The following is a 19,741-nucleotide window of genomic DNA, read 5'->3' as shown; positions in this document are numbered from 1 at the left end:
AAAAGGTGCCTACTCTCAACACAAAGCAAATTATGACAAGAATGGCTAAGTCAAAACTGCTGTAAAACCTCTAGGTTTTAAACTCTAAATCACTCCTGGGCAGACTGATTTTTAAATGTCAGGGTTGAGGCAGAGGAAGGCATAATAATAAGAGAAGTGATGATAGGGAAGATTTCTTCTGGTAGACATCTGGTGACCAAAGAAAAGTAAAATCGTAGCATGCACAAAGATTAATTCTGTGATATGGTGAAGGTATGCCATATTCCAGTTAAACACAGAAACTGAGACAGAGCTACTTGGGATCCCCTTTTCTGAAGCTTTGACCATTTTGCTGCTTATAAATATACAATTTATTAAAATAAACATGGAAAGAAGCACTCATGCTAACAAATACCAAAATCCACTCTCCTACAAATTATAAGTATGCTGTAAAATATTTTAGCCCATTCTAGTTTAAATGTGTAGAGATTAAAACTTAACATGGCACTAGGTATTCAAATCAAAGAAGGTGATCTAGAAATTTTAAAGCACAAACCAGCAAACTGAAAGAATAAAAACAATAGTAACTATGAGGCCCTTCGTAAACCCTTGGCATTACAAATGCAGTGTTTGCTGACAGAAGTAAACCTTAACAGTACCAGGTCAGGCACAGTGAGTGCCTGCTTCCACCAGGGCCCACTGCACTGCCCAGCTAACCATTATAGAGAATATCATGTGAGTTTTCACCAACAACTTAATCAGGATTAACATAGGATTGAACACAGCCCTTGAAACAAGTACTTTGGCTTTCTTTCATTCACTGCTGCACTGTTCTACCGACAGTTCATGCACAGTATCATAGCACTGATCTAATCCTCCCTTTTTAGAACTTAAGTTATCCACCTTTGAAAGGATTATCCACCCAAGCTGATGAAACTTCTAAACACTGTATTCCATGGGAAAATGACAAATACAGAGTGCTGACACTTTTATGCAAAATGAACCTTGTCAATGAAAAAAATACATACACACTGCTGCTAAACTCCCCTTCAACCTCAAGGCTTTGTTGCTGTACATGAGATTTGCTTTTTCTGATTTTTACTAAGCCCTCATCATAATCATGGTTATGAAGTTAATCACTGGTTATGGAGAGCAACTGAAATTCACTCTTTCTTGCTGTGTATTTGGGAAAATACCAAATGCATACTTGGGCACCTGAATATACATGGCCTAATTTTCTGAAGTGTTGTGCACCTCCAATTCCCTCTGAAATCAACTGCAGTTGTTATACAGCAACTAAAAGCAGGTCAGTGCACTCAAATCCCGAAGACTATTTTATTGTATATTAAATGATCACATAAAAGACTGTGGGGTTACTTTTGTTCAAGTGGCATTACTAATTTAGCAGTTTACAACACAAGATGCTCCATGGAGTTAGACAATGGAACAAACTTTCTTGCAATTCAGTGTCTTTAGTTACATGTTATCAGTATGGGAAAAAAGATAAATATAAATGAGCAGTTCACATGCCCATGAAGTTGGAAGCCAGTATGGACAGCTAGGAACTCACAGTTCCCTCAAATAGTATCATCTCCTGTTTGTAAAGCAAATTCTCAACTTATAAAAAATACAAGCAATATTCTCAACAGTAATTAAAATATTCAAGAGGTGAAGAGTTCCCAGAACTAGGAGAACTAAAGACTGACAGCAGTTCTGGTATCATAGTGAAGAGGTAATACAACAGATATCTCTCATTTGCAATCTTAAATGATTTTCATAACTTGTTGATAAGCCCCTACTATAGCAGAATACCACTTCTGAAGCACTGAATTAATCCAATAAATTGCAAAAGCTTCAAAGACAGTAAATCACCAGCAGAAATAAAAAGGGTAATTTCAAGATTTAATTAAGGAGACAAGACATACTTTTCAGCTGAAAACAGACAATTAATCCCCTTTGTGGGTGTCTCAAGTTGAGTTAATGGAAGTGCTAACATCTTTCACTGATGGATCATGCAAAATTTTTAGAAAGGTATTTGGATTTCAGGGAAGCATCCTTGTGATTCATGAAAATTAAACTGCCTCTGCAACCCTACTGACTCCTGTTGCAATCTCCAGTATATGCCATCACCTTTTCTGACTCATTCCTTCACTCTCCTGTCCCTCCAACTTCATATAATAATTATGCCACAAAGCAATACTTTTTTTCATCCTTCCCTTTACACGGGGGCTCACTGGCAATCTCAGATAGGGTGAGAAATGTAATAACCTCGGGGTGAATATGCCAGCCTAGGACAACATGCACACTAACTCTTCTGCCAGTTCAGCTGTATTTGGTATAAAGTAGCTGTGATGACTGTGCTTTATGTCAGTCTGTGAGTAATAAAAAGATGTGGATTATGGATGTGCTTATGGATTGGACACCTCTTGGATTTTAGGAATATTTTATGCTTTTTTCTGGACAGTCTAATCCTCATCAGCATTTAGGAACAGCTTCTTTTGGAGTTTCCAAATCAGACATTGCCTGGGTTAGGTAGTAGCTATAAAGCTTCTTTCTCTTATTCTTCTCCTTAGTTCAGGTATCATGTGTTACTACTTCAGTAACAATTACATTGTATTTAGGCAAAACAAACTTGAGATGTTTAGGATTCATGTCTTCATAGTAATGTTCTTTTCTTGTCCCTACCAAATGTAACAGCTCTTACTGAAGGAAACATGTCCCAGTCAGACTGTTCCACTCTCCTGCAGCAGTGGATGACAAGATCAGTTGTTTTTTCACTTAACTAAGTCTATATATTAGCAAATATTTTGTAAGTAAAGAAACATGTAACTTTTAAAACATTATATGCCATTTCTAAAAGCTACATCAACATACTGTACATTATACATCTTGTCAAGACAAAATGCTCAGCATTTAAAAGCAATTAATTGTGTAGTTTGAGATGGATGTCACTGGCATAGGAAAGATAAATCCTATTCTTACTATAGATACTCATTAAATCTTCCATCTTTTAAAAATAGTTCCATAGCTTTAAAAATAGGGTTTTTTTCACTTTACAATTAATAATTCATTTAGCTATGAACAGTAAACAGGTAAAAGATGGTACCTCAGAAGCAGTACCCATTTCTGCAAATGACAAACATTCTGTTAGTAAATAAATTCCCAGTATTGCTTTACAAGACAGGCTTTAAGAGGCCTCCCTTCAATATTTTTACCATATCAGATGGAGCAAAATCTGCTATTCTATGTTACTATTATTTTATACACTGGGAAGAGAGCTATACAACAGGCAGAAGTGTTTCCTAGCCAAGCATTAACTGGATTCCAGCTTCATGTTGACTTGGAACACGCCTCTTTCCTTGATGTTTTCCACCTGTGCCCCACACAAGACCTATGTTTTGTGAGCTAAAAGGAACTTGCCAGCATTCTTGCATCAGATGACCAGCTCTGAGGGAACACAGCAAAGCACACCTGTCCTGCTGTTCACAGGCTACAGAAATGACTTCAGGTCACACGAAGTCTATGGCAGTTTCAGAGACTGAGCATGGTTATGTCCAGATTCAGTCCAGTACTTTAATCACATGACACACTTAGCTACAGTAAGTCACAGAAACCCACAGATTCAAGAGACTGATAGGAACTTATTTTTATTGACAGCCTGTCACCAAAGGATAACCTACTAGACACTCCAGAGAAATACTTGATGTTACCACATCACACAAATATACATTTGAATTTTTTTCTGAAACAGTTTTTTCAAATGTAAAAGTCTTATATGCAACTGTGTCCCAGACAAGGAGACAATATAATCATATGCAAAGGATGACAAGCAAAAAACAGCATATATGGGCCTAACTTCTGAATTAAACCACTTTTTGGGGAAAAGACATGGCTGTCATGTCAGAATTTGATCTTGACAACACACCTACCAAACCCAACTTACCATAAATAAGCTTTACATGATGCTCAAGAACACTTGAAGGCTGCTATGATACACACAGTTGATTTGTTTTACTATCAGTGGCTATTCAATCCCACACAGGACCACCACTCACAGGAGAAAGGCACATGGAAGCCTGCACTAATACAGTCCATACTTTCAGCAGAACACATCTTAGCTTGCTTATTTACAAAAAGGCAATCAAGTGACTTTAAAGTCAGATGTTGACATATGTTAAGAATGTCGTGGATTATATAGAAAAATACATGACTGCCACCAGCACCTGAAGGAAGACATTCTTAACTTGATTCTATTTCCCTGACTCTTAAATCACTGTATCAGTCTCAAAGCACATAAAACTATGTACATGCTTGCATGTGGCTTTTATTGGTATTTAATCAGGTTGGAGCTCTGGTTAAACACCAAAAAAAAAAAAAACCAACCAAAAACAGGCATTGCTTTCAGGCTGTAAAGGCCAGACACTGCTGATTTCTTTGAAGAATTCCAGCCATTGTCTGAAGCATGAGGGACAAAAACTACCAATTCTCTAAATCTGGATAAAAGAGGGAAAGCAATTTTTTAATCACCTGTTTATTTGGGATGGATAAACTGATTAGATTCAGATGTAATGACATCTGAAGTTTCTTTAGTACCAGCCTGTGCATGCAGATGAAACCTAGGGAGTTCTTGTAAATCTTAACATACGAGGTTTCAATACTTTCAGTCCCAATTTACCAATATCCCTTTAACAGTCTTAAATAAACCATTTTTTATGGAGAGCTCCCATAGTGACACATATGTAATAACAAATGATTTTCAGTTTCTCATTTTCAAGAACATTAATTTCATCATGACAAAGAGCAAGCTCCTTAGAAAGGCACTGCAGGTCTGTAAATGCCATTTTAAAGTTCAGAATAAGATAATTAACAGACTGAAAATGCCACAAAAGATGAGACCAAGATGGTTATGCATTTCAAGATTTCCAAAGTAACTACAGGAGTTACATATTTTCTCAGTGTATGTAGTCCTGCTAATAAAATAAAACTGTATTTTCAAGTTTAGAACTTCTTATTGAAGTGTGAAGATTAGGACTTAATATTTTGTTTCTCTCTTCAGATTAATGATTACATTCAGTTATGATAGCACTGAAATGCTATTGGTATTACAATATTAAGAGACACTTGCATATATCTGAGGAAAAAAAAGTCCTCAGAAAGATTAAAAAAAAAGGCTGATTGTAGACCATGGCATGGCTATGTAAGACAACCTAAAGAACAACAAAATTTTAGTGACCAAATATTGTTCACTATTGCAACAGAATAGATTTTAGATTGGAAAAATATACAAACTGTATTCAAAATACAACAATTTTAAAATATTTTATTGAAATTAGCATAAAAAAGATTTTGAAAGCTATTTCTCAATTGGTTATTTTCAAATATTAATGAAAAAGTAGTGGTTCATTTCCAAGAATCTCCACCATAAAGTTATGCACTTTAGGAGCCTTTTGTTTTTCTAATCATTGCTTCCATCATATCCCACTGCTCTTTGGTAACCTAACAAAAGAAAAGAGAATTTTATTGGAATTTCATATAATAATTACACATCAAAGTGTCTGAAAGTAAAATAGCAAACAAGGAAATTAGTACCATCTTCAAGTCATTGAATTCTCCTGCCATAGAAACATATTCTCCACCATCCATTCTGATAACCTAGGGAAAGCACAAACAGTGTATTTACTAATTGTGCAATTTCTGTAGCATTCCCTTGTTATGAACTATGAAAATAAATTTTACTGATTTGGGTGAAAAAAGCCCATACTCAAAATAATGCAGTATTATTGCTTTAAAACGTTCTCCTTAAAGGTGCTATGCACTACACTTAAAAGATGGATAATAATTGTAAAAAACTTAAACGTAAGATGTTTTGTTTCATTTCTGAAACCAGGGCTTTAAAAAAATATCAGCAATATTCACACCAACATCAAGTTAATTGTATAAACAAGATCAACCAAAACTCACTGCTCCATTAACCCAGCTTGCATAGTCACTGCATAAATAGGCAGCAAGATTTGCAATTTCTTCTACAGTTCCCAGCCGACCACAGGGAATTCTCTGAATCATCTTCTTCTCAAATGCTCCTGTTGGGTCAAGACGGCTAAAAGCACCCTGAGAATTAAAATAAACATTAAAAAAAAAGTTATAACTACATCAAAAGATTTGACTCCACATATAAAATATGGAAGTTAGTATTTGTAATTAATCTGTCTACACCCTCATTGTCAGTAGCACAAAAAAGGAGGAAGCAGAAAAGAAAAAGTAATTTATCCCTGTTGCACTGATACACATCTACTGATGATAAGTTGGAATTTAAAACATTTGGGATAGTCACCATCTAGCAGTGAAAAACAAAAGGCTTTAATCATCTTTTCTTCCTCAAACACCCTTGATAAACACTTAAGTAAATAACCAAGACTCAAAATATGGACAGAGGAGAGGAACAAGGCAAGAGGAACAGGAAAGTGACTAAAAATAAATTATCCATGACAGAGTAAATAAAATGGAAAATAAAAAGAACAGCAAGTTCAGTTAAATTTTAACAACTGCTAAAGCTAAAGGAAGTCACCAGAAGCTTTAGTACTTGAATAGCTTAAAATGGCATGGGAAATAAAAGGGGTTTTTTCTTCCCTGCTCCTCCACAAGGAAGTATCCTCCTTACACAAAATCAGAAATGTATCAGTAACATTTATGTTAAATTATTGGAGTTATGATTTAACACACATTGTAATTCACATGATCATGGCTGTAAGCAGAACATTTAAGTCTTCTATTGCCATATTTTTAACTTTTAACAGTTTATAAGCCTAAAAGTGTTGTGCTTGTATACATTGTTCTTTTCCCATCCTGACTTAAAACAGTACGTTTTAAAGCCATGGATATTGCTCCTAAGGCAGAAAACCTTGATTTTGCAATATACTATCTGCCTTTTTATGCTTACAGGGAAATTTCAAGTTAGAACCATACAGCAAATGTAGCATTTTATTAAGAACAAACATTATCTCAAGCAGATTATATACTACTAGTTAAAAAAAGGAACATTAACTGGAGGTAGCACTGTAGACATTTAAATCCCTTAACTTGCCAAATATTTTTCTTCTACTCTTACTTAAAAATACACAAGATACAAGGTCTGGGGAACTTTTGGTCTAATCCTCTAATGGTAATTCAACATTCTTATAATCCTGCTAATTCTGCCACTTATTTTTCTTTCTAGTGAAAAGAGTCAAAACTTTTTCCAGTGCAGCATCTAAAACTGACAAGAGGGAAAAAGGAAAGAACAGTAAATAAACCAACAAAAAAGTAAAAAAGAACCAGCTCTGCACCCCTATTCCCAAAACAACAGCAAAATCAACTGTGAAATATTTTACAGGAAGAAGTAATACCATTATTAGTTGTTAGTGCTCATAATCATAATAATTTGATTCAATGGGATATGGATCCTCCTTTCTCTTCTTGCAGGACTGCTTTCTTTATTCTTCCCATTCCAGCTGCTTTGGATTACTTCCTTCAAACCCTCCAGTTCTCCTTCTCACTCACTTCAAAGCTTCTCATTTCCTTGCCAACTTAGTTTTTCTCTTTCTAGTTTTGAGATTTTCAACAAAACTAGTGAGATTCTGCTCTCATATACCTAAAAGAGATTCTAAGATTTTGGAACTGATCACATGTTTTGTTTAAAAATTAGAGATTCAGGCAGAAACAGGAAATTTATTCCAATAAGTGTGAGAATTCACTCCACTTGACCAACTAACTACACAGAAATAAGAATCAGCATTAAGTACTTTGATATAACAATTCTTTGAAACACTAAAAAAAAAGTTCTGCTTATATCAAGTGTAGTAGAGGGGAAAGTGAAAGTTCTCAAAAGTTCTCCTGAACTTTCTCAGTCCAAGAAATCCTATTTTACAAAAAGACAAAGAGGGAGGTGTATTCACTATTCCAGCACAGTCTTGACTCTAAAGGAAATCATATTAGATGTTACAGCTACAGAAAGGTTAGACTGTTGCAAAGTTAAGTCTGTACTACAAAGCATATTCAAGGCTGTGTTTCACTTCATGCCATGTACCTTTGTTTTTATTGGACCTGGTTGAATCACATTGAATCTCATGCCATATCTACCCCATTCAGCCGCAAGAGACCTAAAAATTCATTAACAGAATGCATCAATATTTTAAACACAATGTTGTAATCCTATTCAGAAAAAAATAAATAAAAATTTAATCAAATGTGCAAATACTAGAACATTCCTAAAACAGACAATTTCTACTTAAAGGGGTTTTTGTGCTTAAGAAAATTTCAGAGAAGCAGAAAAAATCTCATTCACCAACAAAAGACTATTGATTTAATAGAGGAATCACAGGTAAACCAGCCTGAAGGAGCAGTTCTTTCTCCCCTGCAAATCAAGGATGGTGTTGGCACCTGAATTCCTTAACAACTGTTAGGCCATCATCTTTCTGTGGCAATTTAGACCATCCCACAAGTATACATTTCTCACATTTGCAACATAGCTCTCACATTATATGTTTTGAAATAACACAAAACAGAGGATACCTTCTAAAACAGGACCACTAGAATGGTTTTGCTTTATGACATTTTCTCTGCATGATGAGTACTTTGGATCTACTATGGTGAAAGAATTAGCTGAGTCATAAAGTCTCTGAAAAGTACACATTTCCGCTACAGCTCTGTAGAACACAAATCAAGACCATTACTCAGTCCCTCATTTTTTCCAGATAAAGAATTCTAGTTACTAAAAGACTGCCAATCTATTCAATTCTTTCTGCAGAAGCACAGAGGAAGATCTATGTGCTATGAAGGACCAGCCTGAAATTAAAAATTAGATAAATCCTTTTATTCACTGAGCACCATGGATACATCAACATGATACTGTTCTGATCTAAGCAAAACTGCAGACCTTAATTTTAAATATGACAGGAAACAAATTCGTTGATGAATCTGAACAGAGCTGAAGCCACAGTATGCTGCACCCAAATAACAGGCATGCATTTTCCTCAGACAAAAGAATGTGGAAGGTGCTACAGATCTCCTACAGTTCCCCTAATAGTTATCTTCAGGTGCTGGTTCACCTATGAGAATGCAAGAGAACCTGATTATCAAAACTCCCTGAAACAAACTCTGGAACTTGCAATTGCCAAAATAAGTACTTGTCCTTATCTTGGTTTTGTGAAAAAAACAGTAGCAGTTAATACTTCCCTCTGTCAGAAGCTGTCAGCATACTTCAGCACTCTTGCTAGGATACTGGAGCCTGGATTGAACTCTTGTGGCACAGTGAAATAGGGGGACTACACTAACCAGCTCCATTTTTATACACCAATTACCCCATCCTAAGGATGTGGAAACCAAAGCACCCATTTTGCTGTATTACTCACTTGCTCATTGCTTCTACACCAGCTTTGGCAGAGGCACTCGGCAACACAAATCCTGAACCACTCTCTGCATAAATTGTTGTAATAGCCAGGAATGCTGCTCCTAGAAAGGTGCACAAACATTTAAAAAACAACCCACACCACACAAACCAAACTACCCTGAAGATCAAACTCTCAAGCCCAGGTAAAAGCAAGCTAAATGGTACAGAAGTTTTCAATTCAAGTGTTAGGTGTACCTTTTCACTGCGCAGTGAAAAGGCATTTTAAAAATACAGTATTTGAAACTTTCTTTTCAAGCCTTTTTATTTCAGTTCCCTCTTTTGCATGAGTGTTAAGAGTTGTTCCAGGTAAGTGCCATTGATTAGGGTCTGAAGGTCTAAGCCCCCAAAGTCCTACTGATAATGAACTTAATGTATAAATTATTCTTACTGGAGTAAAGACCTAAGACCTTAGTGTTTTTTCAGAAGCTGCCCTAGTCTAGTTATCACTAACCAGACATTTTGCCCTGAATTCATCAGTTACTCAGTGGGGAAAAAAAATCAAGAAAGCCCAAAAAAACAAACAACGAAAAAATCAGCATCAACAGTTAGATTTGGTATAATCTCAAATTAACAGATGGGTGCTTGAGTTAAAGTTTATGAACAAAAATGAAGGTTTGTAAGAATTTTTCAGAAGCTTTTTCTGAAGCAGAGACAATTACAGAGTGAACCTGCCTAACTTCCCATTGCTATCACAACAAACTCCATTATAAAAGAACCACTTTCCCTTATATGCTGTATTTTGTAACAGATTTAGCAAAAAACATTCTGGAATATAATGGAAACTGCAACTGCTTATTGAATCTTTCTTTTATAGAATCCTGCAAATTATGTCTGATCAATGATAGGCATGAACTTACTGTAGCTGGTAAATGAAGGACAAGGGATGACAGTTCACTGCTTTCGTCACAGTAACTAAAATAACTGTTCTACTTACTATATTTTAAAAATAATTTCATTACAACAGCTGCCCAGGGGATATTTCTAAACCAATATACACTACTGATAGATTGCATGTAAGTAGAGACTCAGGTAAAAAATTACAGTATTATTACACAAGAGAAACTAAAGAGAACCATAAACAAGCACTAATTAAAATGCCAACAGATATCCAGAAACCATGGGCACTGTTTTTAAAAAGGAGTCTTCACTGAGAGACTTCGAAAGGATAAACATACACAGGCAAAAAATCATAGAACAACTCTGAAGTTATGTAGAGATCATTGTTAATTACACAATTTGTAGAATTAAACCACTGATTTTTTTTTAATCAGGGTTAAATAGAGGCAAGTTAGGTCACCCTAACACAGAAACTGACAAATTTTCAGCTCTGATATATAAAGAACACTTCAGTTCATACAGAACTTTTAGTTCTAAAGCCTATATTCATAAAATGGACAACAACTGATCAATTAACTCCTCTCATTTTGTAAAAATAAGTAACATGCTAACAGATGACAGTTTCCTTTTAAATATCTGCACAAACTTGCAGTCTAAAAGAAGAGAACTTTTATTATTTACTACATTAGACTTAATGTAGGTCACACTGCCAACCTTAAGGACATCCCAATCTTCTAGAAACTGTCAGATTTGTAGTATCCTCACAGACTGATCTAAAGTATTTGCACTAGGTAGCATCACTTTAGAAACTAAGGTCTCTGCTCAAACTGAAAAAAAACCCAAGCAAGTAAAAAGAAAATGAAGGTGAGATGACAAACAGGAACACATGACTTACTGGTCATGCAAAAACATGTCTTAAAGAAAGCCTTAAACAAAAAGTTTTAATTTACAGAAGGACTCCCCTAGAAAGAAGACATGCAAATAATAGCAAAAGAAATTCACGTTTTGGAAGCTTAGAAGTGAAAGAAAGGGAGACAACATGAAGGTGAATGACATCTGGATTTTACCAAATTTGAGGACAGAAGTAAGGAAAGAAGCTTTTCATTCAACAGCAGCAAAAACAAAAGCATGTTTGAATTCATATTTCACATTACTATGTGGGCACACAACATGCACCTGGAAGACCATAAAGCAACCTATTCCAACGGTCTGACATAAGGATACAGCAAGTCATAGCTGGGGATGGGCTTCTCATGTGGGAATATCAGCACTAGAATGGTGGAAATTAATCTTTCATGTGCTGCTAAAATATAGAGGGGATATACTTGTACACTAACAAAAACTGTTACAGACCCACTCAAACAACATTATGTTCATACTGTTACAATTAAATAGTATAAACTCATGTAGTACTTTTTGGAGAGGAATTTGAAGAAATTCAGCTAATTCAGAGGTTAAATAAATACAGTGTAAATACAAAAGTAGCATTTCAACACAGTAGATCTACCTAGAAAACAGGATTCAGAAGTGGGGGCACATGGAAAACCATAATTATACCTCACTGCTTTTAAATTAATTTGACATTATTCTGATCTTATAAAATAAACTCATTGTTTTTTAATTTGTAACTGGAATGCAAAATAAAAGCAGTTCGTTGTAAATAATCTATGATATAACATAGAAGAGCACACATCACCTTTCCTATTAAGACAATAATCTGGTTAAATAAATCTTTGGCTAAAAAAGAACTGTAATATTTTTAAGGTGAAGCTGTGATATTGAATTAAGCTCCTAGGTAGTCCAGAATTAAGAATTAAACCTGGGAAAATAAAATCTAATACAGATTTAAGTTTCAAAATTATTTTTCAAATTATCTTAAAGGTAATATTCTCTAGTACTATTAGTCAAATAGTACAACTGTAAATTTTATTTTACTGTATGAGGAAAATTCAAAGGAATATCCTGACCATTTAAAGAAATATCCCATGCTCAGTTCAATGACATTAACATAGAGAAAATTCAGAAGAAATAACAGCTTTTTTTTTTTTTAACACAAAGCTTTGTTTTTTTAATTTAAAAAATGTTTTACAACTAGAATTCTGCAATTAGATTTTTATGTTTGGCTTTAGTTGGCCTCTGGGTCCAATGGTAAGACCTGATACTACAATGAAGCAATTGGTCGCCAGATCTACTCTGTGATACTTAAGAATAGCTTTCACTGAAAAAGTTCCTTTCTAGAACAATGTCAAAAAATGCATTTCTCTTCTCACATGAACTCTCAAAACTGTTTATAATAATAGTAAGGCAAGGAAAGCAAGTAATATGTCACAATGCTTAAGATACCTTTCTGTACTTTAATAAGCTCCTTTCCAATTTCCAGAGTTACAAAAGCAGTACCATTAAGTACAATATCAGTTATTGTTTTCCAGGCATTAGCAGAAAGTCGTTCAGAAGGGGAAATAAAGTTTCCAGCTGCGTTGTTTATCACAACCTGAAACACATGAAGGAAAAGAGTTAAATAAAAATAACTCTCACTGAGACAAAAAGTAAAAAAATTACAAGGAGCTTTTTAGCCTTTCCAGGGACAAAAGGAAAAATATCAGAATCGAATATCGAGGTACAAGAGGCAGGGGAAGGAGGAGAATAATCCATAAGAAATTTTAACATCTGCAGCATAGATAAAGTATCAGTAACTGAAAATGAGCTGTATTTCCAAACTCCTGTACCCAGGAACTGTAAATGTAGAGACTAACTTACATCACTATTTTCCATAGTGTCTCAAGTACATCCTAACAGAAAAGTTTGCCTCCCACCAAACTCCAGCATGCTGTCTATTTAATATAATAGATGCATGGGAATAGAAGCAAAAGGCGGCAACCTGATAATTAAAGTCTGGATTAAGTGACTGTTGCATAACAGGAATTCAAATCATCCTGATAAGAATATCATGATACAGTGTAATTCAAACAACTGCTACAAAACTTTTGTTGAATAGATGTACATCCATCACTTCCTATGAACAGCCATCAGGTAGAGGATACTTTCACTTCAGGGGACTAAGCATCACATTAGCAGTATTTAAACCAAAAATTATGTAGCCAGATCTAGCATATTTAATAATATAATATGCTGAAGCAATAAAACAATGTACTGCTAATGGAATGGCACTTTGATTCATATAGGTTTGCACATAAGACAAACTCTTTGACCTGAAGAACTTCTGGGCTAAATTCTAATGCAGATACTAAAATTTTCTATAATGAAACAGAGATATTACATGAATGTAAAACTAATAATATATAAAAGCCATAAATCACACGTATGGACAGCAAATTAAATTTAAAGGCCTCCCTGAAATTTGAAGGGAAAAAAATCCAAACACCTTGAGATACTGAGGAGGTTACTTGAATCACTAAATAAATTCAGGAAAGACACAATAAAATTATTGGAATAAGAATTGTACGATTGAACTTTTAGGTATGCAGGTCTGCCAAAATAAGCCATGATAAAAGAATGACTGCTTTCTAATTAGGAGTAACACTCTTGCAAATGGAATGAAAACAACAAGCTGGAAGGACTTTCAAGTTACTGCCATTAACTTTGGTGAGTGAGTGAGTGAGTTACCCAGGATTCATAAACCAACATCTCATGTTGCAACTAAGAGAAAAACTAGACAAAAAGAACTGAATATTCAAATTACTCCGTGGTCTATCTTAAACACACAAAATATATGGAATTAAAGAGAAGGTAAATGTTTATAAAGAACAAGTCATGGGAAACATTTATTCAGAAAATTATTGGTGCACCAAAAATGCACTGTACAGCAAGAAGTCTCCTGCCTCTCTGCACGCACGTAAAACCAATCATGATTTTGACTTCGGCCAAAAACTGTGTTAACTAATAGTCAAAATAAAATCCAATTAATCTTGTCTACAATTCAGGACAGCGAGTTGCTTTGTTTCTACCACTGTTATAGCATACAATTTATCTACTTCTTATGATATTTAAAATTCAGCAAGTTCTCTACCACATCTATAGGAAGCTCCTTGTGAATGTAAATTGTCTACAACACACATACAACAGTTTTAAATTTACAGTAAACAGTTTTAGATATGACTGTCCCTTCCAATGATGCTACATCATCACACTTTCTACCAGCTAGGAGAATCCAAGTTATGTCACAATCAAATCAGAATTTGGTGATTATCATCCTGCAGACTCCACCAGATTACCCTCCTCACAATCTGATGTAAAGAGCTCTGTTGCTTTGTGCCAAACGATTAAAAAACAGATGCTTGGCTTGACTGAAGACTTTTTTTCTTCATTTTATGAGAATTTAATCTTCAAATCTAAACCTTCTTTGTGTATATTAGTAAGCTAAGCAAGGACCAAAGAAGACATTTATGGTTACTTCCACTCCTAATTTGTGATGCATTGTATTCAGTAAACACGAGTAAATCACCTTTTCAGAAGGATTTAAAGTCAATATTCTATTTCCTTAATTCAAAGAATCTCTCCAGAATTGTCACATTATTTGAAACAAGATGTTAGTCCTCAGAGTAAGGGTAAAAATGTTTTGTCTGCTTGGCCACTAAATATTTTAAGAACCTCAGGAATAGATTAACTGGCCTAACTATGAATGTTAGCAGTATCTTGAAGTATTGCTGCTGTTCTGTCTAGTGTCTTTTTAGACTCCATTAACTTTCTATTTTAGTAACCTTCTTCATACCTACTATGCAAAGTATTTTCAGTAATGAAGAATGAATTCTCTCCTCTCCCTGAAAGACTTACATCAGGATGTCCTGCCACTTGGATTGTTTCAGCAACAGCATTCTTAACCGAAGGTGGATCTCTCACATCACACTGGACGGCATGAACCTAAAGAATAATAGAAAGGCAGCTGTAAGACCTTAAAATATAACATTCATAAATTAAACAAGCCCATAGAAGCATATAAATGCAGGAAAAAAAAATCCAATAAAATCTAGAGTATAATATATAACATATTCATAATCCTACAAATATTTACCTTATTCCCTGTTTTAGAAGAAATTTCATCTGCTGTTCCTTTCAAAACATCCAGCTTCCTAGAAATAAGTATTAACATCCCTTTGTCAGTTAAATGAAATTACAATTCAAATTACTAAAATATTTTTTTCTGAGCAAATATGAACTACAACTTAAAATATGTGTGCACATGCATGTTGCTGATTTTCATTAATTAAAACTATGATTAACAACTAACTTTTTTGAAAGAAAACTTTAAATAATTTATGGTTAGTGCCACTTTAAAGCAACTCAGAAGTGACAATGGTGAGCTACTCTAAAGCTAAACAGCATGTGATAAGCCAGAAAAAAAACCACATGATAATAACAAACTTAGTTTTAGCTACTACTCTATTAGTATTAATAAGAGTCTTACATATTCACAATTAAAACTAAAAAAATTACTGTTAGGATGAATGTCACAGCACTTCTGTTTATTTTGATTTAAAATAAGATTGTTTTCCTGGACTTCACTGAAATGCTTCTGGACTCTACTGCAGTACTTAAGAGCTGTAGAAAATCATCATTAAAGGAAAATCAGGGCTCTTGTTGAAAGTCAGATGAGGAACGAATTTAATTATTTATTGTAATTTAAATCTGTATCAAGAACACCTGTAATAACAATTATTACTGTTCAACACTGCCCACTGCAAATTTTTCTTGTCTTTAAGGTTTTAGCTGAATTTATGCTTAATATTTGAGGTTGTTTCTTTTGCTGCCACATTTCATGAAAATGTGCTTAGCTTATTTCTTCCTACTGACTTTTATACTATTAAACATTTGCAGATAAATCTGCAAATTTCTAGAATCCACAATATGACATTGTAATTTAAAAGTGTATAGCAAAAGAATAAATAAAATATTTTTTCTGGTTTTCTGGTAAAGAAGAAAACATCTATTCAGCAGTCAGTACTAAATTAAAGTTCTAAAACATCTTCATTAATATTTACCGGCTTGCTATAACACACTTGGCACCTAAACTGGACAAAACTGTTGTCATCCCTTTTCCAAGTCCAGTACCTCCACCAGTTACAAAGGCCACTTTCCCTTGGAAACTATTTGGTGGCAACATCACTTTTTGAAGAGGTGAGAAGAATGCAGCTTGTGGTGCACTGCTGTCTTGATGCAGTACATTTGGCCCACGGCTGAAAAACTGAAAGAAAAAAAAAAACAGAAAAGTTAGTTTTTTCTCCTTTCTGTATGCAGGACTGTTATGCAAGATCAGGCTTTCCTATGGCAGTGGAGGTAACAGTCATAACTCCCTCATTATAAGTAAATATATATGAATATAAGAATTACTAAATTGCATTATAGCAACATACATGGGCCTTTACTTAAATGCTAGGAAAGCATTTGAGCTATTTTTATATATTCTTCATATATTTTTATATATTCTACTGCAACTAGGGAACTATTGAAAAAATACTTTAGTCATGCTTCTTCCTACTTCATGCATTTTTTGTATCTGACACTTTTCAGATTGATAGATGCACTGTAATTTATGCAAAAACAAATCTATGTGATTTTAGGTTACATATGTATGTATTTAAAATTTTAAAATCTTCAGTAATAGATTCCTGATTTTGATCTTTTACTACTGCATCCAACCAAGCCTTCTTCTTTACTGCAGAATGGGACAAAATCAAACTTCACAAGACCTGCCCTAATGGCCAGTGGAGCTGCTAAGGAAACCAATGCCATCTCTCAGACAAAACTGGGCAGGGTTAGGTTTTCAGCATCACACTATGTCCCAGCAGAAATACCATCTACAGTAAATTAGCTTTGGAAGGATTGGTCCCTGCAGAAAGACACATGGTTGGAACATGTTTAAAAACAGACATGAAAAAAGAAGAAAATTCAGTATTACATCTAAAAAACAATGCCAGTAAGAAAATACTGCACTAATGTTATGAGAAGTTTGTGATGTTACCAAGAAAGTTGCAGCAAAATAACTAACAAGATATTTCTAGCGTCATAATATGCTAAACTAACTCGAGCCCTAATCTAAGTATTGAATTAAATGCTTTAGGACAGCAGCATTACAGTAATAATTTAGAAATACACTTATTATTTAAAATACAAAAGTTACCTTAATCTAACTGCAAATGCTTCCAAGTATGACAAAACTAGATTTATTTTATTTTTGATGCGCAAAACAATTAGAAGAATGTAAGTTGTACTTACTTTCTTTGGTTTTACCTTGTAGTTGAGCCTTTAATGTGTTTATTTTAATTTAAAAAATACAGTACAATTTTGTGAAAGAAGACTAAATGGTTACTCTTGTATGATCCTGTTAATAAAACCATGCAATTTTTCAACAGACTGACAAGAAGAAGAAAGGTAGTTTTAAAATAGTAAAAATATTACAGCTTATTGTTCTGTTTACAAATTCACATTTTGAATACTAAAATTAAGAGACAATATATTTAGTGGTAAATTATTACTTTGTACTTCACACAGTAGAATATGGGAATGTGGGAATTCTAATCCCAGTTAGAATCCATTGGGGGTTTCACAGAGCTTGATGTTGGCCTGCAAAAGTGAGCACGTGAATCTTTTTGTGTGGTAATATATATGCACAAGTAACTCGTGAAAACAGAACAATCATGGAATTACACAGACAATTTAATGCAACTGAAAGCATGGTGCTAATAACACCAGGGTCATGAGCTCAATCCCTGTATGGGACATTCACTTAGGTGCTGGACTCGATCCTTGTGCGCCCCTTCCTGCGTTCTGTGAAAAACTGAGTTGAAGAGTTGGAGCCACCACACAGGACAAAATTCAGAAAGCAAAGCTTGAACTAAAGCTAGAACTATCATATTTGTAAAACGCTACTGTTTTAAATTCTCCCAGTGAAAATAAAATTTGCATGCTTTCACAGAGTAACAGAGTACTATTCAGCCTCCAGGAGAGGGAAACGTGAAGGTTCTCTTTTGGGACTTGCTTAGTAGTCCCCTACTCCTCTCTCTTCAGGAAAAAAGTTCCCTCTGGAGAATTTCAGCTCACAGCAGAGACTGCAAATCTCTGATTTGATGGTATTTGGACTCCCCCTTCCTTCAGGATATGGAGATAAACCCTATGAACACTTAGACTCTGATTAGGTGCTCTGTTAGTGACAGACACAGCCCAGTCTTGCTCTCCACAAAAGAAACACTGCAAGCAGCTTTCCTCCTGCTCAAGGGGGGAAGATTAAGACAAGCCACAGAACAGGAGAGCAGAAGGCTGCACCAAGACTAATAAAGTATGGTAATGATAACCTGACAGTAAAGTTGGTATAATTGAGCAATCTTTTAGTCAGGCTGCTATCATCTCCATACTGGCTTGCACAAAAGGCTTCTATGACAGCATCCATGCAATTTAATTATTCCACTACTTAAGCATGAGGTTTTAAATTAAATCTCAGGTGTAAACAGAGATATAAATACGCCAGTAAACAGCTTAAAAAAAAAACAAAGGTCAGACAACATACACACAAATCATTGACAAACCAAAAAACAACCCTCACCCAGGGGCTGGAAGTGAATTGTGAAATTACTGCAGAAAGCCATCTCACAAACACGAGTAGTCACTGGAAAGAAGCACCGTACTCACGGAGAACTCCCTAGAAATGGCCTTCAGCATCATCCACACAGTCAAAGAATCATGGAATGGTTTGGATTGGAAAAGACCTTAAAGATCATCTTGTTCCAACCCCTCTGCCATGGGCAGAGACACTTTCTACTGTTACAGATTGCCCAGAGATCCATTCAATGCAGTCCTGAACACCTCCACAGATGGGGCATCCACAGCCTTTTCTGGGCAAAATGTCCGTACCTAAAGCACCCTCTTTGAACCTGAATCCATTCCCCCTTGTCCTGTCACTAAATGCCATTGCAAAAACTTCCCCTCCAGACTTCTCGTAGGCTCCCTTTAGGTACTAGAAGGCTGCCATAAGGTCAATTCGGTCAGAAGTCAAGCCGGGCCGCAGCTTGGGCAGCAGCATTCCAGCCATCTACCTAAATGGCCGTGCACAGCTGTGCTATCGGGGCCAAAGGGCGACAGCACTCAACTGGGAGACACGGCAGCGCCGGGCGGTGGGGCACGAGGCCGCATGCCGGGGAGCTCAGCCCGCACCTCTGCGGGGGCTCGGCGGCGGACAGGGCCGGGAGCTGGGGCGAACCGAGAGGTGCCCCCTTCCCGGCTGCTTCCCCAGCGCCGGCAGCAGGAGCCGCAGAGCCCCGCCGTGCCCTCCCTCTGACGGGACAACGGCGCCCGGGCAGAGCCGGGGCGGCGGGGCACGAGGTGGCGGAACAGCTCCGCGGCTCCGTCCGTCCGCCCTCACCCCGGCAGCACAGGGAGCGCCTTACCCGGCAGGCACCGGACAGCCAGGGGCCGCGCACCCCACACCGCCACAGCCGCGCCGCCATCTTCCGCCGCCGCGAACTGCGCCTGCTCCGCGGGGGAGGAGCGGCG

General features: G+C 36.0%; 1 protein-coding gene across 1 annotated transcript; it reads right to left on the bottom strand.

The window, feature by feature from the left end:
* Window positions 1-3,600: 3,600 nt before the first annotated feature.
* On the bottom strand, window positions 3,601-19,739 carry DECR1 (2,4-dienoyl-CoA reductase 1). Its single transcript, XM_015617635.2, has 10 exons — window positions 19,636-19,739; window positions 16,237-16,439; window positions 15,270-15,327; window positions 15,032-15,118; window positions 12,584-12,731; window positions 9,366-9,465; window positions 8,042-8,114; window positions 5,941-6,087; window positions 5,569-5,631; window positions 3,601-5,475 (listed from the first exon to the last, which is right to left on the bottom strand). The coding sequence occupies exons 1-10, from the start codon at window positions 19,693-19,695 to the stop codon at window positions 5,416-5,418; spliced, it is 999 nt and encodes a 332-aa protein (XP_015473121.1). The 5' UTR covers window positions 19,696-19,739; the 3' UTR covers window positions 3,601-5,415.
* Window positions 19,740-19,741: the final 2 nt, after the last annotated feature.

Source organism: Parus major, chromosome 2, assembly GCF_001522545.3.
Source record: "Parus major isolate Abel chromosome 2, Parus_major1.1, whole genome shotgun sequence".
Taxonomy (NCBI): domain Eukaryota; kingdom Metazoa; phylum Chordata; class Aves; order Passeriformes; family Paridae; genus Parus; species Parus major.
This window is presented reverse-complemented; position numbering and strand designations above follow the sequence as displayed.